Source organism: Phocoena sinus, chromosome 9, assembly GCF_008692025.1.
Source record: "Phocoena sinus isolate mPhoSin1 chromosome 9, mPhoSin1.pri, whole genome shotgun sequence".
NCBI lineage: Eukaryota > Metazoa > Chordata > Mammalia > Artiodactyla > Phocoenidae > Phocoena > Phocoena sinus.
The window spans coordinates 90772589-90797039 of NC_045771.1; the positions used below are offsets into that span (position 1 = coordinate 90772589).

At 35.7% G+C, this 24451-nt stretch overlaps 2 protein-coding genes across 4 annotated transcripts in view; one reads left to right on the forward strand and one right to left on the reverse strand.

Annotated features, from left to right (window-relative positions):
- COG5 (component of oligomeric golgi complex 5) overlaps window positions 1-24451 on the reverse strand; it is a 293055-nt gene that overhangs the window by 197157 nt on the left and 71447 nt on the right. The gene's annotated exons all lie outside the window — the stretch shown is intronic.
- GPR22 (G protein-coupled receptor 22) lies at window positions 18347-24266 on the forward strand. Of its 2 annotated transcripts, XM_032642668.1 has the most exons (3): window positions 18347-18736; window positions 19678-20607; window positions 22337-23979. In XM_032642668.1, exon 3 carries the CDS (start codon window positions 22362-22364, stop codon window positions 23661-23663), a length of 1302 nt encoding a protein of 433 aa, XP_032498559.1. In that variant the 5' UTR covers window positions 18347-18736; window positions 19678-20607; window positions 22337-22361; the 3' UTR covers window positions 23664-23979. The 2 variants fall into 2 exon arrangements, with proteins under 2 accessions (XP_032498559.1, XP_032498558.1); XM_032642667.1 differs by lacking the exon at window positions 18347-18736 and having other exon boundaries at window positions 19678-20704; window positions 22337-24266.

The following is a 24451-nucleotide window of genomic DNA, read 5'->3' on the forward strand; positions in this document are numbered from 1 at the left end:
TTAGTCCTTTACCGTCATTTTAGTGAATTTTAAGGAGGCAGAAATAAAGGTGCACATTCAATCCACTATATTTAACCAGTAATCTAGAGCTTACATTTTAGTCAATCCACAATAGTAACTACTCCCCTCTAACCCTAAATGTTTGCACCTTCGCAATTTCCAAAATCCCAGTAAAATCCTGTCTTTAGTGTTAACTACACACATCTTTTCTACTCTCCCAAACTGTAAATAATTTATCTTCTGAATTTTCACGGAGTATTACTTGCATTTCTTCTGGCATTTACTTAAACCATATGTGCTAAATTTTAATGACTAATGCTGAAAAATCTCCCCCACTGCCCGAAGTTATTTACTCCTTAAAAGATTTTAAATTCCATCAATCAGGGCTTTATTTAGTAAAATAAGTGAACTTTTAAAAACTCAAAATACTCCTCAAAATTATAAGCCTACAGTTAGTTATATTAATTTAATAAGATTCCTTCCTTCTATACCAAACTATGACCCATGAACTGAGTAAATGGGATATCCGGTTGGTAAGGAAAGGAAATTTTGCACAATTTCAAGGACTAGGCATCTGGTCTCTGAAAAAGGAATAAGCAGGACACGGATGGTTTAGAATCTCTTCTGACTCCATCTGGGAAAGGTTCTTCACTTTTAAGGGCTCATGTATTAAACTGAGCCCATCCAGATAATCCAGGATAATCTTCCCATCCCAAGGTTCATAATCTTACTCAAATTTGCAAAGTCTCTTTTACTACATAATGTAATGTATTCACAGGTTTTGGGAAATACAACATGAACGTCTTTAGGGGGCTATTATTCTGCCTACCACATCCCCAGAAACAGTGTAATTTAATAACTGTTTGTTGTTTTAAACTTTTAGCTAATTTATTACACAGCAGGTAACAGACATAAAGTGCCCTGAAATTATTAACCAGTATATATCATTACATATAAGGTGTTCAATATATCATGTATTTATATACACACATATACACCTGGTCAGGCATTATGCTAAACACTTTTTCATATATTATTTCACTGAATTTTGTCAATGACCATGTATTATCTACAAAATGAAAGCCCTAGTAATTGGTAGAGTTAGATTAAACCCCAGTTATTTCAAATCTAAATGTTATTTATGACACCTATTTCTCTTTCTCTTTTATAAAGGTTTGAATTCAAGCATTTCAAGAAACAGATTTTTATTCTAAAGTTTTCAAAAATAATTTTCCACAAATTTATTTTATTCCGACAGCGCTCCCCCAAAACATGAAATGCTTTATAACTGCACTTGACAACTGAAATTACTTCTCCATTGAAAGGGTCATATGAAAATTAGGCTTACACCAGTGTTCCCTTGATCTCAGTGCCTGTGCTTGCCAAGGTGTCATCAGCTACTACTTCTGGGCTAAATCCTAAGGTCACTTTTCAACCTTCTCTTATTTGAAGTCTCAACAACATCTAACAACACTGACTACTTCTACCATTAAAACTCTATCTTGGGGGCTTCCCTGGTGGTGCAGTGGTTAAGAATCCACTTGCCAATGCAGCGGACACGGGTTCAAGCCCTGGTCCAGGAAGATCCCACATGCTGTGGAGCAACTAAGCCCGTGCACCACAACTACTGAGCCTGCGCTCTAGAGCCCACGAGCCATAACTACTGAGCCCGTGTGCCACAACTACTGAAGCCCGCACACCTAGAGCCTGTGCTCTGCAACAAGAGAAGCCACCGCAACGAGAAGCCCACGCACCACAGTGAAGAGTGGCCCCCACTCGCCGCAGCTAGAGAGGGCCTGCATGCAGCAACGGAGACCCAACGCAGCCAAAAATAAATAACATAAATAGATTTATTAAAAAAAAAAACACTCTATCTTGGGACTTCCCTGGAGGTCCAATGGTTAGGACTCTGCATGCCCACAGCCAAGGGCCGATGTTCGATCCCTGGTTGGGAAACTAAGATCCCGCAAGTCATGCGGCATGGCCAAAAAAATAATAAATACATACATACATAAAACTCTACCTTTTCTTTTCTTCCATCATAGCATACCCTCCCACTCTCCAGCTATTGCCTCTGTGGTCTTCTCTTCCTACACCAACCCCTTACATATTATAATTTCTCAGGGGTTAGTCCTACTTCCACTCCCTTTGGGGGATCCAGCTCCATACTTCTTCATATTCAATCACCATCTATATGTGGAAATAACTTTCAGATCTGTATCTTGTGCCCCTTTTTTTCTCCTGGGCTTCAAATCCACATACATGGTTCCCTATTAGATACCTACACTTGGGTGTCCAACAAGCACCTCAAATTCAATATGTCCCAATGTACACTTAAAATCACCCCTCACAAAGCCAAGAGTCATAACTCACTGAGTAGCCCTACTACCCAACTAACTTGTCAAGATAGCCCCACTCCTCCCACCAAATCTCAATGCTTCTATATCTCCTTAAAATGTATCCTACTACTTTGTTCCATCCTCAATACTCCAATAATTCTTACTACCATCAACTTTTGCCTAATATACTAGGTTTCCTTGTCTCTGATTACACTCCCAACCTTCTAATCCATTTGACATTGCATCAAAAATCCAAGTCTGATCATGTTATTCTCTTACTCAAAGGCCTTTACTGGAGTCATCATTGCTCCCCTGTAAAAGTGCAAATTCATGGCTTGCATGACCATTTACTGTCTGGCCTTATCTCTCACAATTTCCCTGTTCTCTTCCTTTGTCTTCTCTTCCTCTAACTTCTTCTAGGAAAGGCTGTCTCTTTTGTCTGGTATACTTTCACCAATCTAGACCAGTAACCATTACCTTGATCTGGCTAATACCTGAACATCATTCATATCTCAGCCTATCTACTTCCTCTGGAAAGCTTTCTCTAATCATCTCCCTCTAAATTACTGCCCCTGTTATGACTCCCAGCACCTCATACTTGACCTTTAGCACTGCACTTACTCTATAGTGCCACAGTGTATTTATTTGTCTGTCTCTCTTACTAAACTACAAACTTGTTATTTATCAGTTTCCCTAGCACTTTATGTACAATCTGACACACAGAATGTACTAAATAATATTTGTTAAATGATTGAGTGATCAGACTTTCCTATGGTGATTTTGATATTATTCAAAATGACCTCCTGGGGCTTCCCTGGTGGTGCAGTGATTAAGAATATGGTTGCCAATGCAGGGGACGTGGGTTCGAGCCCTGGTCCGGGAAGATCCCACATGCCAAGGAACAACTAAGCCCATGCGCCACAACTACTGAGCCTGTGCTCTAGAGCCCGTGAGCCACAACTACTGAAGCCTGCACGCCTAGAGCCCGTGCTCTGCAACAAGAGAAGCCACCGCAATGAGAAGTCCACGCACCGCAACGAAGAGTAGCCCCGGCTCGCCACAACTAGAGAAAGCCCACACGCAGCAACGAAGACCCAACACAGCCAAAAATAAATAAATAAAATAAATTTATAAAAAAAATATAACCTCCTGAACAACCTAAAAGTAAGAATTACAGCTGAAAGTACAAGAGTAAAACCTCTCATATTAATATAGTACATTCAAAAGATATAAATGATAAAAACTTTAACAATTCCCTAGTTTTTAAATATGACTGCTCAGAAAGTTACTACAGGGCTTCCCTGGTGGTGCAGTGGTTGAGAGTCCGCCTGCCGATGCAGGGGACACGGGTTCGTGCCCCGGTCCGGGAAGATCCCACATGCCGCGGAGCGGCTGGCCCTGTGAGCCATGGCCGCTGAGCCTGCGTGTCCGGAGTCTGTGCTCCACAACAGGAGAGGCCACAACAGTGAGAGGCCCGCGTACCGCAAAAAAAAAAAAAAAAAAAAAAAGAAAAGAAAGTTACTACATATAATATCATTAATGAAAATCAGACAAATATAAAGAACTAAGCAGAATGAGACCGGGTAGGTGGGCAGGGCCAGGCTCACATATTAACTAAATGACTCCCTGAACATCAGCAACTACAACGTGTGTTTCATACACTTGTCTCAATAAATAAACAAATCAGTGTAAGTCAAGGAATCTTCCAAGACAAGTGAAACGCATTTAAAACCTGAAGTGTTAAGTCATCTAATGTTTTCACAGAGCAATTTTCCCCAGGTAACACAAGTCATATAATGAACATGTGATGTTCAAAAAAAGAGCGTAACAGCACAGCATAAATTTTGATTCTACTAGTGTAAGAGCTCATCTGTGACTCAGCAGATTTAAATATCTGACATATCTGTTATGATACCAATAAATTTATGTTTCTTTATTCTAGGCTCAAATACTCTCAAATCCAAGTGTAATGTCAAACATGCATTTAAAAATATTAAATTACTGTATTATAAATCCTCTCAGGTCACTCAACATTTTTCTTCAATTTTTATAACTCTGAGTTATATTTACATATCTAAAACATCCAACTTAAAGCAAATTTTAGAAATTTACTCAAATTGATAAAATGCTCATAAACACTGCTATTGTATATCCATCAAAAAGGTGCGGGGGGGACTTCCTGGTGGCACAGTGGTTAAGAATCCACCTGCCAATGCAGGGGACACAGGTTTGAGTCCTGTTCTGGGAAGATCCCACATGCCACAGAGCAACTAAGCACTTGTACCACAACTACTGAGCCTGAGCTCCAGAGCCCATGAGCCACAACTACTGAGCCTGCGTGCCTAGAGCCCGTGCACCACAAGAGAAGCCACCACAACAAAGAGTAGCCCCCGCTCACCACAACTAGAGAAAGCCCGTGCGCAGCAATGAAGACCCAATGCAGCCAAAAATAAATAAATAAATAAATTTATTTTTTTTAAAAAAGAGAGGGAGTGAGAGGAAAATTCAAGAGTAAAAGACCATTGTAAAAATAATCAAATAAAACAAAAGCAAGGAATTAAAATTCAAAAGACAAAAAGCATTGCCAAATTGTAGTATATATGACTGAAAAAGATTAATCAATGAATAACTGCACCTAACAAATATAAAGTCTTAATACAGAGTATAAATAATTACTCTATGAGGTAGCCACTTAAGACAACAACCTAACATAAATGCAGTCCTTGAAAGCTTAAGATAATTTCAAATTTGAATTTAACTCAGAAAATGACATGAAATTTGAAAAGTAAAATCTACAGATGGAAGTCTAGTACTGTGTGTTTTACCTCTGGAGTTGCAGGCTGAACCCATGATTCTATTCTTACATTACAAATCTGTTGTGTGGGGAGCGGGGGAGGAATAACTGTGTTACAGAAAAGAGGATAGAACAAATTGTTGTAAGAACATGTAGTTTTTAAATGTGTCTTTATTCTTTACAAGTAATCTTATTCTTTAAGGTTTATTTTTTTATACAAAAGGACTCATCTATATTTAAAACACCTAATGCCCTTCATGTTTCTTAGTATGAGAATGATCCAGAAGTCACTGCTAATTAACTCACATAGCTTTTTTAAAACCCACAGTATCATAAGAAAAATGAGGAAGGGATTCTTCTGCATGTTTTCTTTCCCTACCATAAACCAGAAACACCAATGCAAGCCACTACAAAGAAGAGGAGAGAAGAGAGACTGGTGGGGACAGCAGCTGTGTTGAATCTCAGAAAGGACATGCGTTGGCAGATTTGTGAGGTGATGCTTGCAACACAATGTGCCTAGATCTAGTCTGATTTCAAATTTTTTTTACTTTAAAAACAATTCTGTACTTGATGTTTTGCTTTTTAGAGAACTATATCCCTACCCATAACAGAACATTTTTGCCTGAGATGTTCTAATTCATTAGTCTTATTATGTTGTCACGGGAGGGATGGGGGAGGAGCTATTAATTTACAAAATGAAGAAAAACATGGCGAAAATGAACTCAGAAATGAGTATGTATCCTAAAAATACCTTATATCTATATACTTTATTACAGTTTAAAAGCAATTTTTTTATATTTGCAATTTAAATTCAACTAAAAGTACCTAAGATAAACTATTCTAGTGGTTTGGAGTTTTTCCTTAAAAATCAACATTTTAAGATATCATAAATATAAAATTCAAAACAGCAGTATAAGTAGCAAATATGCACATATTGATAGAATACAGTTGGAAGAACAAGGGTAGATAATATATATGAGTGCAAAATGGAACAAGGTATAAATGAACTTGCAAGAGGATGAAACAGGAATCCACATAGTAGGTTTAGGCTTAAATGAAAGAATATGTATACATCCTTCACTTGACACAGAATGAAGGGTAGACAAACAACTGAAGATCTAGATAGGCTTTTACATGGGATATATAGGGAGCAAGAAGTTGACAAAGTTCAAGCCTCTGTTTTTTCAATGAAGAAGTAAGAAGTAAGGTCTTCTGGTAAAAATGAGAGAGAGGGGAAGATTGCTTGAACAAAGTTGTGATGGTCTATGTCTAGGGTGATCAAACTAAGGCCCATGGGCCAAACATTCATGCTAAGGATGGTTTTCACATCTTTAAAGAGTCAGCAAGGAGGGAATTCCCTGGTGATCCAGTGGTTAAGATTTGGCGCTTTCACTGCCATGGGCCCGGGTTGGACCCCTGGTCAGGGAACTAAGATCCCACAAGCCACGAGGCCAAAGAAAAAAAGAGTCAGCAAGGAAAAAAAGAAGAAAATGTGATACAGACTGTATGTGGTCCCAAACGCCTAAAATATTTACCATCTGGCCCTTTACAGAAAAAGTCTGTCAATCCCTAGTCTATCAAATAGCACCTGTGAGAGGGGAGAAATGACTAGACGCTAGAAAACATAAATTTGCAAAAGCATCAACCTCAGTAAGCACCAGTGTTATCCTTTTCTCCAACAGGGAGAAAATTAACAGAGACACAAAAGAAAACTGTGCAGGGCAGATAACTTAAATGGAAGGAATCTGAATTACATGATACAAAATATTACCAGCCTATGATTAGACTGTAACTTAAGAAACTAGGCATAAAAAGTAAAATCAAATATTTTAATAATTTTAAGATCATGATAATAGGAATGCCACAAGATGGTTCATAATCAACTGCTAAAAGAAACTCAATGATAATTTTTACAACAAATTTGGAACTTCTGCTTCCAACCTGAAAGAGTAATTAGTACAGTGCTTACCCTAGCAACTAGAAAACTGGACAAAATTTATGAAAATACCATTTTCAGATACTGGACAACAGCAAATGCAAGACTGTGATCCCTGAAAAACAAATGAAGTGAAATCTATAATTATCCAGGCTTTCTGCCTAAATACACTTTCCCCTACAACACAAGAGAAAACTCTAGTGAAGCACAATGGTCTGGATGAGTTGAAGGGATGAATGTGAATTAAGGAAGGCTGAGGCAGCCAGAAGCTGAGGCAGAAAAAAGTAAGCTAAGCAGAGACACAATTCCAGGAATTTCTATATAGGGTTTCTTGAATATTAAAAGGAATATTATGTTATGAATACATATGTAAGACTCAAAGAGGCCAGGCAAAGAACTACCAGAAAGCCTGCTAACTGATCAACTCTAGGAGCTCACAGAGAGAGCACTGCAAGATATTCCAGCTTGGAAAGCCGGAAAGAAGACACATCATTGAACACAGGGGAATTCATTACAGATCTATGAAGGATTATGCCTTAATGATAAGGCTAAACTAGTCTCAGAGGAAAGGTTCCTATAAAACTGACTCAATACAGCTTAAAAACAAACCTCAAAAGAATCAAGTTGATCCACAAGTAACCTGACTACCTAAATGAACAAAATACAACATCCACTAAAAGAAGACAACAAAATCCATTTGCAGTGTTCAAACACAATGGCCAGTATCCAGTCAAAAATTATTAGAAATACAAAGATGCAACAAAAAGATGAAATTAAGTGATAAAGATTTTAAAATATCTATTATAATTATGTCCACAGATTTAAAGAAAAATATGAACACAATGAAGAGAAAATGGAACTATAAAAATTGATCAAATAAAACTTTTAGAGCTGAGGGACTTCCCTGGTGGTCCAGTGGCTAAGATGCCATGCTCCCAATGCAGGGGGCCCAGGTTTGATCCCTGGTCAGGGAACCAGATCCCACATGCCGCAACTAAGAATTTGCATGCTGCAACTAAAGATCCCACATGCTGCAACTAAAAGATCCCATATGCTGCAACTGAAGACCCCACATGCCGCAACTAAAAGATCCTGCATTCCGCAACGAAGATCCCGCACACAGCAACGAAGACCCTGCGTGCCGCAACTAAGACCCAGCACAGCCAAATAAATAAATTAATTAAATAAATATTTTTTTAAAACTTTGGAGCTGAAAAAAACAGTATTTGAACTGAAAAATTCACTGGAAGCACTCAATACAGATCAGACACTACAAAAGAGAAGACTGATGAACGTAAAACCAGAGCCAAACTAAAGGTACAAAATATAAGCGAACAGAGACTTAATGATACATGGGACAATACCAAAAGCCAAAAATACATGTTATCAGAGTCCCAGAAGAAGAGGAAAGATGTGAAAAAGAAAAAGTACTTAAAGAATGGATTTTCTTCAAATTTGATGAGAAAAAACAAACAACAAATTGAAGCAAGCAGCAGCAACAACACAAACCCAAGAATATAAGTGAGCCCAAAGGAAGGTAAACACAAAGAAACCACACCAATGTAAACCATAATGAAACTATGGAAACGATGAAATAAAAATCTTAAAAATGGCCAGAGGGAAAAAAGACAAATTACATAGCAATGAACAAAGGTTAAGATCCATCACAGACCTCTCATCAGAAACTATCCCTACAGAAAACAAAATAGTTTTTAAATGACAAAAGAAAAAAGTCAATATAGTTCTCTATATACAGTGAAAATAAGTCAAAAATGAAGACACAAGGAAAACGTCTTTGACAAAAGCAGAAAGAACTTGTTGCCAGAAAGCCTGTACTACTACAAAAAAAAAAAAGTCAAAGTTCTTCAGATTGAAGGAAAATAATACCAGAATCTCTGATGTACAAAAAGAAATAGTGTCAGAAATTATAAATCTATGCATAAATATAAATTTTTTATCTTTAAAATTTATTTAAAAGATAATTGGCTGTTTAAAACAAAAACAGTAATGATCTATTAAAAAGTTTACAACATAAGTGAAAGTAAACTCTTAAAAAAAGAAAAAACAGCACAAAAGATGGAAGAGGGCCAAAGAAAGTGATATTATAGTAAGTATCTAACATTGTATGTGATATGATCTATTACTTGTAAAAAACAAAAAAACTGTTTTAAGTTAAACATGTATATCATAAAATCTAAAACAACCACTAAAATAAGAAATTTAAAAGATATAGCTAATAAGTCAATAGACTACTTACTATTCCATTTTATTTAATCATTAATTACTAAAAATAGTAATTTTTCCTATTCCATCATTTGGAATAGTAAAAATGGAATAGCAGAAGTTACTTAATCCAAAAGAAGGTAGAAAAGGAAGGAAAAATGAAAAAAGAACACATAAAACAAAACAAGTGCCAAGTGGAGGACTTAAACCTAATCACATGGAAAATTATATTAAATGTGAATGTTCTGCACTCCAATTAAAAGAGAGAAATCCGAATGGAAGAAAAGCAAAAACAAACTATTACTATCCACAGAAAACACACCTTAAAAAATAAAGACACAGAAGAGTTGAAAATATATATGATGTAAAGCATATCAAAACAAACCTGGAGTAACTACATTGATATCAGACAAAGCAGACATCAGAACAAGCAGTTATTATTAGGGATAAAGACATATAATTCATAACGCTCTTAAATGTTCATGAATTCAATAAAAATACATGATGCAAAAACTGGAAAAAGTGAAAGGAGAAATAGATAAATTCAGAATTATAGTTGGGAACTTCATATCTCCTCTTTCAGTAAAAAGTTACCTTCAGTAAAAGGCTAATAATACAAATAGACAGAAAATCAGTAAGGCAAGAAAAGACTTGAACTGTATTATCAATCAAATTGACCTATTTGACATTTATAGAACACTATGCCCAACAATGGGATAAAACACATTATTTTCAAGAGTACATGGAACATTCACTAAGACAGACCATATTCTGGGCCATTACACAAACCAAAACAGATTTTTTAAAACTGAAATTGTACAAAGTATGTTCTCTGATCGTGATGGAATTAAATTTGAAATCACTAACCAAAAAAATTTTTTTAAATCACCAAATATTTGGAAATTGAAAAACTCACTTTTAAATAACCCATGTGTCAACAAAGAAATACAATGGAAATTAGAAAATTAGAGAACATACTGAATGATTACAAATATTTGACAAAAAGATTTAAAGTTGTTAAAGAAACTTTCACCAAAGTAGTAGAAGGAAGGAAATACTAAAGAGCAGAAATCAATAAAACAGAAAAAGAACTATAAGAACACTATTCATTAAGACCAATGAAACCAAAAGCTGGTTATTGAAAAGATTAGCAAAACTGATAAACCTCTAGGCAAAGTGACCGAGAAAAAAGAAGATACATATTTCCAATATCAGTAATGAAAGGGAAGGTACCAGTACAATCCTGCTAATATGTGAATATAATGACAAAATGTTAAAAATAAATTAATGCCAATAAATTTGGCAAATTAAATGATATAACAATTTACTTGAAAGATACTTATCACCAAAACAGACAGAAGAAAAATTTAAAAATCTGAATCTATTAAATTACTTGAATTTATAATTAAAAGCTTTAACAACATAAAACCTTGTGGCTCACTCATCTTCTCTAGTGAATTCTATCAAACAGTTAAGGAAGGACCAGTACCGATCTTACACAAATGTTTTTAAAACTAAAGGAAGAAGAAACATTTTCAACTCATTATGAATCTGACATATTGCCCTGAATCGAAAACCAGACCAAAAAAAAAAAAAACAATAAAAGAAAATGACAAACCAATATCCCTCATGAACATATAGGCAAAATACTTCAACAAAATAACTGCAAATAAAATCATGCAATATCTAAAAGGGTAATCTACTATGACCAAGTAGGGTCATGAATTTAATCTATATTATCGAGGTAAATAGCTGCCAGGAGATCTGAGGTTACAGGGCAACCAACCAATCCAAACTCTAAAGAAAAACAGGTACCTTGAAGGACAAATGGGGGCACGAGCACTTGAGTACCTGGGGAAGACAATCCTGGACACCAGGAAGAATAATTCAGCTAAAATTGTTAATGAACTCCTAAAGGCTGAGTTTGTGCTAGCAAGAAAATATAGAACCCATGGAGGCCACAAACACAAGGGAAGGCATACCCATTCACAGGTTCTTCAGAGACCTCACCAGGTTTGTGCGCACGTGTGCGTACACACACACACACACACACACACACACACAAAGACCAGGTGCAGAGTGAGAGGTCTGAGAAAGCATCCCTCATGCTTGGGGATGAGAAGAGCAACCACTGAGAGAAAGGCATGAAGTTCAGCCTGGATCCTTTCTACCATCTCTAATGCATGGGAGAATAAAAGTCTAAAACCACTGAGGGAAGTGCAACAAACCCTCTGATTTTCTGAACATTGTTGAAAACCCATTCGAGCTACGAAAAGGAAGCAGCAAAAAACCCTATATGCCTAGGGGAGGAAAAGGAATTCCAGTACAAGTGGAAGTGGGTGACACACATTGAGAAGTTCCCTTTCCTAAAACTTAGAACACCACAGTTACCCAGTCTACTATAGTGGGTATCTTGCTGTTTTTGATAATGGATCCAAGTGGAAATGGGAGCAATTGGGATGTACAGGCTTGAGTGACACAAACTGACCGGTGGCTGTGATTTGGTCCATACTTTGCAGCCCCAAAGAGAGATGTTTTTAACCTGTCTTCCAACTGGTACATCTGAAGGCTATGCTATAGGCAACAGCCCAAAACTCAGTAAAAATACAACAACGTTAATCAAGAGGAGTATTGCTCAGAGCTATGAGGATGGAACAGAGGGATCACATCCACTCTTGGTTTTCTGGAGCTGGCACTGACTGAACAGCTGCAGCAGCACAGCTTATAACTTGGCCAAACTATCAGTCAACCAGGTCTAGGTATTCACAGGAACTTCTGTGCATCAAGGACCCCAATGAACCAGTGGTTTGCTTCAGGTGATGGAATGAAAGAAAAGGTTTCCCCCAAAAGGGTTCACTTCCATCCCTTCATGCAAAACCAAGATTACACTAAGGCGAGGCCAGCTGCACCCTTGAATAAACCATTTTCATTTGTTCATTTGACTTTCAATGAAGCCTATTGGGCCCTTTCCTTGTTAGTCGTCAAGTCCAAGTGACATCAGGCCAGAGAGTCACAAGGCACCTATGGGTCAGGTGACTGGTTTCAACAAGACCATAGCAGTAGGCCTGTTCAAAAGAGGTGCACTTGGCAGCTGGATCAGGCAGGTGGCACTGCTGTGCTAAGAAATGGCCTGAGCACTTTAGCAGCCGCAAAGTCTTTACTTAACTAAAGCTGTGTTTTTTCCTTTCCTCCTGGGATGGTACATTGTGCTAGATCACCGGGGAGGGGACATGCAGGAGCCCATGAATGGGGCAATCTCCTGTTAATTTATGAACCTTCACAACATAAGCATGTAAAAAACATCAATACCAAATACACATTTGCCAGGGGAAGCCAGAAGAACAGTACATGAATAAGCCCAGAGGCTCCACCCACACTTTAGCTTTCCTTGAATTTGAGTGCCACCCACCGTCCACCCCCCCCGCAGGAACACAAACTAAGGACTTTCACACACACATACAAGAGACTAGCCAGCAGACGACCTTATTTTCTGACCAGGAGCGTGGGGCGTAGAGTAGTGGGGGGCTGGCTTGTAGAAGAGGGCTGAGGTGGTGGGAGGCTTTTCTCCTGCTGGTTCCTCGCCCCGCGGTCAGCGCCGCTTCCTCCCACATGCCTCCAAACTCCTCTGAGCCCCTGGGCCTAGGGGCTGTTGAGCTGCCCACGTGAGTGCTGCAACAGCTCCACCCTGCAGTCCGGTGCCTTCGGCCTCCCTGCCACCTACTGTGCTTTCTCCCCACAGGACCAGGTTGGAGGGTGCTTGGGCACCTCTATCCAACAGAGCTATAAAAGTTTGAATTTCTCCCCTCTCCTTGCGCTCCCCTGCCATACTTGGCTTTTATTTTAAGCAGCTGAGGTTAGAGCAGAGAGGGAGAGGAATCCGAGGGCACAAAGGGAAAAAGGGAAAAAGAAGCTCTGCACCAATAAGCAAGACTTTGCAGCTACATCCAATTTCAACCGGCTGCCTACTTGGACACAACAAATGAACTTATAACGTATTAAGTCTATCCAAAGCTCTGTATCCTCATTGCTGAACGCCTTTTATTTTAGCTCCGGGGAGCCCTTGATTCAGTAGCTACAGTCATACTGCCTTCTGTGGAGGCCCAGAGGCTTGCTGCCTCACAGATGTAATTACATTATTTCTTCCTACAGCCTGGAGCCTGAGCAACAACCATAGTACCATTTGGGCAGCTTCATTTAACTGCTTAGCCTCTAAGAACTCATTAACACGTAAGTCAGTAAAAGATCTACTAGCCCACCACTTAAACAAGAGCATTTGCTATTGCATTTCATGCTCTCTAAACCAGCCCACAAGGGCCCTTGTCTTCTCTTTTGTAGGAAGCCATGTATCAGTCAACATCATGTCCTCGTTGCCAATATTGTCAGAAATCGTGAAGGGTCTAGGATTTTACCCTATTTGCAGGCTATGAAGCTAGCCTGTTTCTGTCATGTATACTGGCAGAAGACACACCAAGCAGTATGAGAGATCATGTCACTCTGACAGTTCACTTTCCTATCCAAGTCCTCCTGGCAGAGGGACCTGCTTGGATACTCTGGATACAGTAGGTTTGCATCACAGCCAAAGAACACTGTGCTGGACAATTTACCATTTTTATAACAAGCAGAAGCAAGTCTGCTCTTTGGGGAGTTATTATTGAATCCCTCCAAGTGGCTAGCTTCCAACACAACCCTGAGAAATGGACCAGGTAAAGAACAGTCAGGTCTTTTCATTCTTAGCATGCCCAGCAATCCCCAGCACGCCCTAGGACCTTCAGGGATGCTCAGGGCCCATGGCAGAATGCTTCTCCCAACACACTTTTATCAAATCTAATACCAGAGGTCCTACACAGTAGCATAAGGCAAGAAAAGAAATAAAAGTTACACATGGTTCAAGAAGAAGTAAACTGTCTCTATTTGCAGACGTTAATTGTCTGTACAGAAAATACCATGGTATTCACAAAAAAAAGTTCCCAAGACTAATATACGAGTTTAGTAAAGTTGCAGGATACAAGGTCAATATACAAAAAATAATTGTATCAATATTTCTCTCTACTAAAAATAAACAAGGATAATAAATAAGCAAAGGACTCATAACAGCACATAAGAAGGGATTTGCCATAGCTTTGTTAAATATATAATCTAGTTAATCAGCTGACTTGGTTTCAGAACACAGAAATGAATTTGATCCTGCATAATAACCTACAATAGAAGAATTATAAGAAAAATGAAGCAGCAACAGAAAGAGAAACCAATGTGGAAAAAAAAAAGTATAAACATGTGTGTGTAATTCTTTGATGGAAATATGAGAAAAACATCAACAAAATCTGTAATATTTAAAAATGCAAAAAGGGGTATAAGGCAGTCAAAAGAGCATGCCAGTAAATTAGGGTCATGGGTCGTAATAATTTGGACAAGGGCCCCAAACAACATGCCAACAGTAGGACAACAGACGGAGATTAAGAAGTAGTAATAGTCACAGGGTCAAAAATCGAGGTTTGGATGAGAAAAAAGGAAAGAAATGCCATGTATTCGTTGCTGTAATAGATGCTGGCAAATGACTTACAATCACATACTGTGAAAAATAAAAATGAAAATTTTTAAATGCCCAACTTAGGTGAGATAGGGAAGGATGGGGAAGAATGCTGGAGTTTTTCGGTTAAGACATACAATTCTGATGCAGGTACTTTATCCAATTATAATCAGTTTTCAATTATCCTCTTTTATAGATAATGAATCACCAATATTGTTGACTCTCTACTACCCTGGCTACTCCCCACTTGAGGGAGGTTTCAGCAGATGGTCCATTTCTATTTTTCTGGTAAAACATTTGTTGTGATAGAAATTTAAAGTTGAGAAGCCAAATGAAATTTTTGAATTGGCTTTAAACTGAAATAATCCTTTCTACCTTGGCCTCTAGTATCAGAGAGAGTTGAGAGTTAGCTATGTTAAGTATTCACTGAAAAAGTACTCTTGAAGCAATACAATTTAAAAAGTGATTTTTCAGCAATTAGAAACTGCTTTCGCATATATACTTTGCAAATAGTTTCAAAGCACTGTCAGTTGTGGTTAATTCCAATATTTCACAAAGTTGAGGTTTTTTATTTACAAATTCAAAATCATCAAAAAATTCTGTAGCATTAGAGACAGACACAAGCTAGATAAGAATGATCTGATAAGAATAGTACATTTAAATGTGAACAGTAAATTACTCTCTCATACTCAAAGTTGTCCAAACTTAAAGAGGCAAATATATAAAATTAAAAGTCAAGGACTCCCATATCAGGAATTTTAGTTCCTAAACTAAATAAAAATCAAAATGTTTTTAACTTAAACACAGCTTGTGAAGAGGGATTTTAATAGAGATATGTGAGTGTTAGATTCACATCTGTTGCTTAGTTATTATTAGGAAACTTAAACTGCTTTCCCAGGTTATTATTAACTAATTAATAAGTAATCTATAAAATGATTTTGTAACATTTGGTTTTAAATCACTAATTACAGCATTTTTCAAAATTAGTATCCTATATGAATACAAAATATATTAAATGCAAAATTGTGAAAATCTGTTGCTATGGAAGTAAGAATCTGTAAATTCTGATGTTTATAATTTGATATTAATTTTTTTCATGAAAAGAATATAATCTGATTCTCACTCAAGGGGTTTAGATATCCTCTTCTTTGTTAAAAACAAAGGAATTTAGAATTATCCTGCTAAGAGATCAAAGAACCTTATAATCATCAAACCAATTTGTGGTTTTAAAAAAGAAAATTATAGGGGAGTTCCCTGGTAGTACTTAGGATTCGGGGATTTCACTGCCATGGCCCAGGTTCAGCCTCTGGTCGGGGAACTGAGACCCTGCAAACTGCGTGGCACGGCCAAAAAATAAAATAAGAAAGAAAAAGAAAAATATACTAAGCATTGTATGCAGTAAGAAGTAACCATTATTTGTAATATCTTGTGTATCCCTAACCACAAGTCACAGGGAATAAAAGGTGTTATCTAGACCTAAACTTTCTTGCTGTCATTATGAGATCCCAGAATTTATTTTTTCAAAACAGTCTGAGTATAACTTGAAAATACTGTCTCACAGAGAACTAAACAAAACACAGAAATATACATCAATTTAAAGTGTCAAAGCTATATCGTGACCCAGAGAATGCTTGACTTATCAAAAGTCATGTAACTAATAAGTAGTGACTGAACCCAATTCATCCAATTTTAAGTCAAAACTACCCTCAGAATTTTCCAAAGAGAGAGGGCCAGCTATATATAGTTAGAAGGGGGTTTGCAGACTTCTAACTTACCTAGACTGACTAACTTACCTACACCTTCTCATGTCATTAAACTTCTCTTTGCCTTTGTTTCCTCTACTTCATGGTGGTATCTTGACAATAAATGTAAGCAAATACTTGAATTCTTTGGGAGAAAAGCACTATATGTATTTCACTATGTTAATAACTTCTCATCTCTACCACAAGTTTCAACTGGTATCTTTTCTTTACTTTTAGTTTTAAGCTGCAAACAACACTATATGTGTGCATGTGCACACCTGCGCTACCTTTCAGCACGGCTGGCATTCTAAGATCCTTTTCTCCAATTTTCAAAATGCATGAAAAGTAGCACAATATTTTAATTGTTATCATTATCAAAGCCCTGCCCCCAAAGCTCTGCAGAAAACTGTAGAAATTCACAGCAAAATTTTCCACCACATTACTCTCAACTTCTGTGGAAATGCAACTCACAGCTCATATACTATTCAGCCAGCCCCCTGTGCAGCTTAAACACTAGCAGTGGAAGATTAAAACGTATACTGATTTTCAAAGTTATAAACAGTAACTTCAATTACAAATTAAAAACCTAGCACATATTTTAAAAAATGCACATCACTAACATTCCTAAAATAATGGAAATAGGTAATCAATATTCTAATAATTCAGTGATTTGCAATGTCTTCTGTTTTGTTAAGAGACATAGAATCCAGCCACTTTATATACTCAAGTCTAAGAAAAAGGTTTCCTCAATGTGTTCCTCAATATTGAAAATAGAAAATTATTCATAAGTAACCAAAATTAACAGAAATTTAAATTTAAAGTAATATTTTGTTATCTACACCATTGTTTTTAATTATTTGACAGCATATCTTAAAATAATTTAGCTTTGTAACTTATGAAGACATGTAATTAACTTCCTTTTTCCTTTACCAATATATTTACCCAATAACATTAGCATACAGCTGCATACGACATTAGAGTATAGCAATCCACTAAAAGTACCCATGTTAAAAACAGAAACAGCAGTTGAAATAAAATATGATGGCACATGATCGGTACATAGCTACTGAGCACGGGTTACCAGAGGTGAAGACTGAATAGTAATATCAAAAGTAATGCACATGATTAAATCTTTTCATACTGAGACTCTACTAATAGCAGTGGAATTAAAAAAAAAATTGTAGGGTGTAATCACCTTAAATCAAGCTTTATTAATATTCTGAATGAATGAATGAATACCTGAATGAATGACTACTGCAGTCATAATATTTAACACCTTGAGATGTTCACAACAATTTGGAATACACAGAGAAGATGACCTGAATACAAACAAACTAGTTGAAATTCAATGTGGTTCACAGTAAAGATGCAGTGCCCTTCTATTTGTAGAACAAAGAATCTCAACAAAAAAACATATATACAACTAAAATATTTTCAAGTGCAATTATCCGAGGCTTTAAAAAGAATATATACATTTTACTATGTAATTCTTTCTTGCCCCCCCCAACACCACCACCCTGTATCTTTTTAATGTTTGGCAAAAGTGAACAACAAACCAGAATATGCATTTTTTTAAAGACTAATTTACTCCTGTTCTATTTAAGAACAACACACAACCACTTATAACTACAGCCTTTTAAAAAAGCATCCTTATATAAAACAGTGGAGGGGGGGGGAATCCCTGCTATACATATGAAGCACAATTTAAGCCCAATACAACTGACCAATCAAAATTAGTGAATGCACTGCATCTCTCTGCAGTGGAGAGAAGCCACAAGGTAGGCTGTCATTCTGCAAAAGCTGCCCAGAACAGGCTTTCCTCTGAAAAGCAGTGCCATTCCTTTTTAGAAAGGCTGAATCTAAGTGCTGTCTCTGGAGACAAGAAGCCTTCAGTATGTTAAATTACTTTCATTATGTATTTTCAGATGCTTATTGATTCCACAGTAGGAAGAGTGAGAGACTGCAGCAGCCTCCAAGCAGCACTACATGTTCCATACATTAGCAGTACTGCTGAAACAATGGCACAGTACAGACACACATTTTCATTAAGGTCTTTTTCGAAGAAGTGTTTATGACCCTCTTCCCCCAGTCCTCTACTAACCAGTGAACAAAATGAATCAATCAAAACTGGAAATGCTTCAACTACATCAAGAATTTATCAAATCTTTAGCAGAGGTAAGATGTGTTCCTTATTATAGTATTCAGCTGCTTTTAAACCAGCATAGTGGGGTAAAATTACTTTGAAAAATTTCAGCCTAAATTTTAAGAGTTTATTTGCTTAATTCTACTTATTGCTAAACATGTATCTTTTAGATCTATTTATTTTAAGACATGATATGTTTTAAATGTATTTTTTTAGGATGCAATGTTAAATACAAAGAATATTCTTTGTTGAATCACTCTGAAGATAGATATCAGCTTTTTAAGTCACTTCAGATATACTGAATATCCTTAATTTCATCAGTAGTCTTTCTGAAGTGTTCAAAAAATGCTTGTATTTCTTGAAAGAATCAGTTTTACTATTTAGCTATTATTTCTCAATCTTAGGTTTATTATTGGGCATGTTCATTGAAAATTATTTAATTTGCAGTCACCTTTTACATCACCCTTTACATTTCAATTACATGAACAGTTCATCAATGGAAATTTATAGTGTTTTATCATGGAATCTGTTTTAATCAGTTAAAATTCAAACCATGTGCTGATAAGCAAGCGACAATATTTTACAGCAGGAAATACTGTAAAATTTATTATAAAGATAAGAGGGAATGACAGTATGTTTAATGTATGCTAATTGCTCATAATCTCTGAAAATACAGGTTAACTTCTAAAATGAGAGCAGAAATTGGTTTAAAAAATACAGCTTTTCTTTCATGGTAATATTTGTAATGTTAACTCTATTACTAAATATTATACTTACAGTCTTTGTTAGGAAAAGAGAATATTTAAAGAAACCGTTAAATTTATGCATAACTATGGCTCTAATAATACTGTTTGCTTACTTTGATAAAAAATACTGTGTATGGTGTTAAATAAACACAACTAAAGTAACTTTCAATTAATAGGAAATTATTAGGAACCCTATTCCTTAACCATTTTTTTTTCTTTTTCACAAGGGCCCAAAGCAGCTAATTCAGTATTTACAACTGACAATATGAAGAATGCATCTGACCCATCACCTCCCTAGCTGTCTGAATCACAAACTGCAGGATATTCTTGCAACAATGATTTTAAGACATTAAGGAGTTAAAACCAGAGAATATAGGTCTACGTTACTGCTGGGATATAACACATCGACAGTAACCATCCTAAGAAGATGCTATATAAAACAGCCACAAAATGAAAATATAACTGTAAAAGCCTGAAAACAAAATGGTGAGCATTTTTAAAGGGGGAGTTTATAATTTAACATACCAAAATTGTGGAGCCACCAATTCTTGAAGAAACAATGAAACATGGATTGCCAAGAGAATGATATACATTACCAGCAAGCTAAATGAAGCTTTAGCAAGTATTTTTCTGCACTAAATATTCAGATATTCGTATCAATTGATATTACTAAAGGATTTTTCCATCTGAGTTTTATGACCAATTATGTATCCTCTTCTAATGAAAACAAACCAAATTAAATAGCAGATGGTTTTTATCAAGAGAACATGGACTGGACTTATAACCAAGTTATGTGACCAAGAAATCATTTCAAAATAATGAGGACTGCTACAGAAACAGATTTACATTTGTAACAAAAGGATGTCTAAGTACATTTTAGAAGCTAGAAACCTTATGTTTCTTTTGTTTTCACATGTTCTGGAAAATAAAGAGACATCATCACATATTCTCTCAAAGGGAAACAATTCCTATCATTTGAGGAAGTTTCTCTCGGTCGTGACTTTTTAAGGCAAAACAAACACAAGTATTTTGTACTGGTCTTTAGAAATTCATCAGCCAACTAAATCTCACAATTCATGCAGTTGAAGTACTGGAGAGAAAAATGAAAGAATTCCTACAAGACATGAAATAAAACACAGCTACTTCACTGTTGTCAGGTAAAAATTCATGTCCAAATCTGTTAATGACATCATGTATCATATTGTGAAAAACTGCTATAGTGAGCCAAAAGGCCCATAAGGCAACAGCAAACAGGTAGGTCAGAAGATGCATGCACCCCACGACACTGTTTAACATTTACAAGAGAAAAGAATCTTGCTCTAGAGTAGATGCATTTTCCTTAATTATCATCTAAATTGACACTCCTGCTTTATTTAATTCTAAATCTAACTGATGTGACAAAAACCTGATGTTTAATCTGTCAGTTCAGAAAATTTGGCACACTTTAAAATTTTCCATTTTTATAGGATTTCAATGCTGGCTAAGACCTTCACTTACTCAAATATATGCCTTTAGTAAGCTCAAAAGAAATTAATAATGTTAGCATTTGTGTTTCTGAAACACTACCTTTAAAATAATACGCATAAATAAAACTATATTCTAAAACTTGTCAAAGGTTACATCAAGTGAAAGGTTAACATGAGTTCTGAAAATCAGCTTTTATAATTTGTTATGATTTTGCAGGCAAAATGCTGTACTTGAAATGTGAAATATAGTTGGTTGTATGATTTTATATTTTAACTAAATATACTAATTACTGACATTTTAGCCCAGCAAATCAGACATTATTTTTATAAATTACTCTAAACTTCTATATATTAAAACATAGATATACATGAATTAGCAAGAGTTTGGTTTTTTTCTTTTAATTTTCCTCAAAATGATATACACTGGGTGATTTACACAAAAGGTTTCACAGGAAATGTGTAACTTTAATAGATTCCTCAGAAAATGGGCTTCAGACACTCCTTTTCCCTAAAATTTCATTTTTTGCTTTAAAAATTCTGTTTAATAAAATCAACTGATGCATTCTTTTAAACCACCTTAAAAATGGCTATTTTTAATATGATATTAAATTTCAATTTTCTCCTTCTACAAGATATGAAAGGGTGTGGTCACAAAATAAATCATTCATTCATAAGAGTGATTAGTGCTCTTTTACTAAGGTCTGTGGTGTTTTACTTCAAAATAATGTCCTTTTTTTCCAATTTTTACAAGTTTGATTGTTATAAAGTTCAGTGAGCACTTTCACTGAGAAATATTTATCATTTGCCTACTTCAGTGGGAAATAACTCCAGATAACCCCAAACACACTGTTGACTGCTGAATATGAATTTCAATCAAGAACACGGACAAAGTGATTTAAAACAAACTAGTGCTCTGTGCCGTTTGTCATTTTAAGTGAACATTTGTCCTGTTCATTTGAAATCTCATGGGAATAATTACACCTACACTAATTGTGCTACATGTTAAAATAGCGTTTATTTTCCACCTACTCACAACATTTTTAAATGAAATCTTAAAACACTGGGCTAAAATTAGTTTTGCATACTGGGTAGTTTTATTATACAAAAATATACTGTATCTCAAATAATAACCTTGAAAAACCCAAATAAGGAAAACCTTTTTAGTTTATTAAACAATTTTGAACTATATAGGAGCAATCCCCAGTACAGTTATTTCTTCAAATGGGGAACCCAATTTCCTTTTACATCAAAACAATGCAAACCTTGATGTTTTCTAATTCTACATTTTCCATTAATAGTTTATAAATTTAAAAATTAAACTAAGTACACAATAAAAAAAATTTTTTTTACAAAGAACACAGGTTTTGTACGTCATTTAAATTGCCAAATATCAAATAGTTTATTCTATTTCACTTTCTAGGGAAAAAACCAACTGCTCCAAAAGAATGTGTTTTTCTCCCATTCTGGAAATCAACATGCAGTCTGAATCTAACATTACAGTGCGAGATGACATTGATGACATCAACACCAATATGTACCAACCACTATCATATCCATTAAGCTTTCAAGTGTCTCTCACCGGATTTCTTATGTTAGAAATTGTGTTGGGACTTGGCAGCAACCTCACCGTATTGGTACTTTACTGCATGAAATCCAACTTAATCAACTCTGTCAGTAACATTATTACGATGAATCTTCATGTACTTGATGTAATCATTTGTGTGGGATGTATTCCTCTAACTATAGTTATTCTTCTGCTTTCACTGGAGAGTAACACTGCTCTCATCTGCTGTTTCCATGAGGCCTGTGTATCTTTTACAAGTGTCTCAACAGCAATCAACGTTTTTGCTATCACTTTGGACAGATATGACATCTCTGTAAAGCCTGCAAACCGAATTCTGACAATGGGCAGAGCTGTAATGCTAATGATATCCATTTGGATTTTTTCATTTTTCTCATTCCTGATTCCCTTTATTGAGGTAAATTTTTTCAGCCTTCAACGTGGAAATACATGGGAAAACAAGACACTTCTGTGTGTCAGTACGAATGAATACTACACTGAACTGGGAATGTATTATCACCTGCTAGTACAGATCCCAATATTCTTTTTCACTGTCATAGTAATGTTAATCACATACACCAAAATACTTCAGGCCCTCAATATTCGAATAGGCACAAGATTCTCAACAGGGCAGAAGAAGAAAGCAAGAAAGAAAAAGACGATTTCTCTAACCACACAACACGAGACTACAGACATGTCACAAAGCAGTGGTGGGAGAAATGTAGTCTTTGGTGTTAGAACTTCAGTCTCTGTAATAATTGCCCTCCGGCGAGCTATGAAACGACACCGTGAACGACGAGAAAGGCAAAAGAGGGTCTTCAAAATGTCTTTATTGATTATTTCTACATTTCTTCTCTGCTGGACACCAATTTCTGTTTTAAATACCACCATTTTATGTTTAGGCCCAAGTGACCTTTTAGTAAAATTAAGGTTGTGTTTTCTAGTCATGGGTTATGGAACAACTATATTTCATCCTCTATTATATGCATTTACTAGACAAAAATTTCAAAAGGTCTTGAAAAGTAAAATGAAAAAGCGAGTTGTTTCCATAGTAGAAGCTGATCCCATGCCTAATAATGCTGTAATACACAACTCTTGGATAGATCCTAAAAGAAACAAAAAAATTACCTTTGAAGATAGTGAAATTAGACAAAAATGTTTAGTACCTCAGGTTGTCACAGACTAGGGAAAAGGCTAAGTTTCACCAAACCCACACTCAGAAGTTTTAAATTTAAACTGTAAAAAATTACTGCCAAATATAAGAAAAACATTTTAAGTACTGGTTATGTTGTAAATTTTCAATGTAAATGTCAAGATTAGATTAGGTCATATATATTCAATTTCTTCATTACTTAATGTATTTGTTGCATGGCAGTTTGTTAAGGTAATATCGTGTATATTTTGTCAATATTATGTCCATCAGAAGATATTTATGTAAGTCATATTTTCTAAAGAATAAATACATAGCCTTAAAACACTGTATAACTTTAAAATATAACTGACACAGGTATCCTTGCTTTTTTTTTTTATAAAGTGTATTGTTTCTAAGCCACAAACTATAGATATATCTATATGTTAACAACTGGAATAGCATTTTAACATAAAAACCAAAATTGTGGGCTCCAAGCAACCAAAATGACCCAGGATTTTCTATACTACTATATTATGTTTTCTAGCATAGTCTACTTGCTATAATATTTGATTCATCAAAAATAATGAACTATATATGAAACTTTATCCTTTTTGGAATGTAGGAAATTGTAGGATTTATCAGGATTTTAAAATTCAAGAACCAAAAAACAAACAACCGTGTATATGCACATCAAGATAGGGAAACTTTTACAATTCAAGTTTATTATGAAAAAGAGACTGATTTTCTAAGATCAAGGGCACTATGCCTATAATATACAAATGAACTGACAATAAAAGGAAGGAAGAAAAGTAAGGCTTCTTTCCTCCTTCCTCACTTTGGTT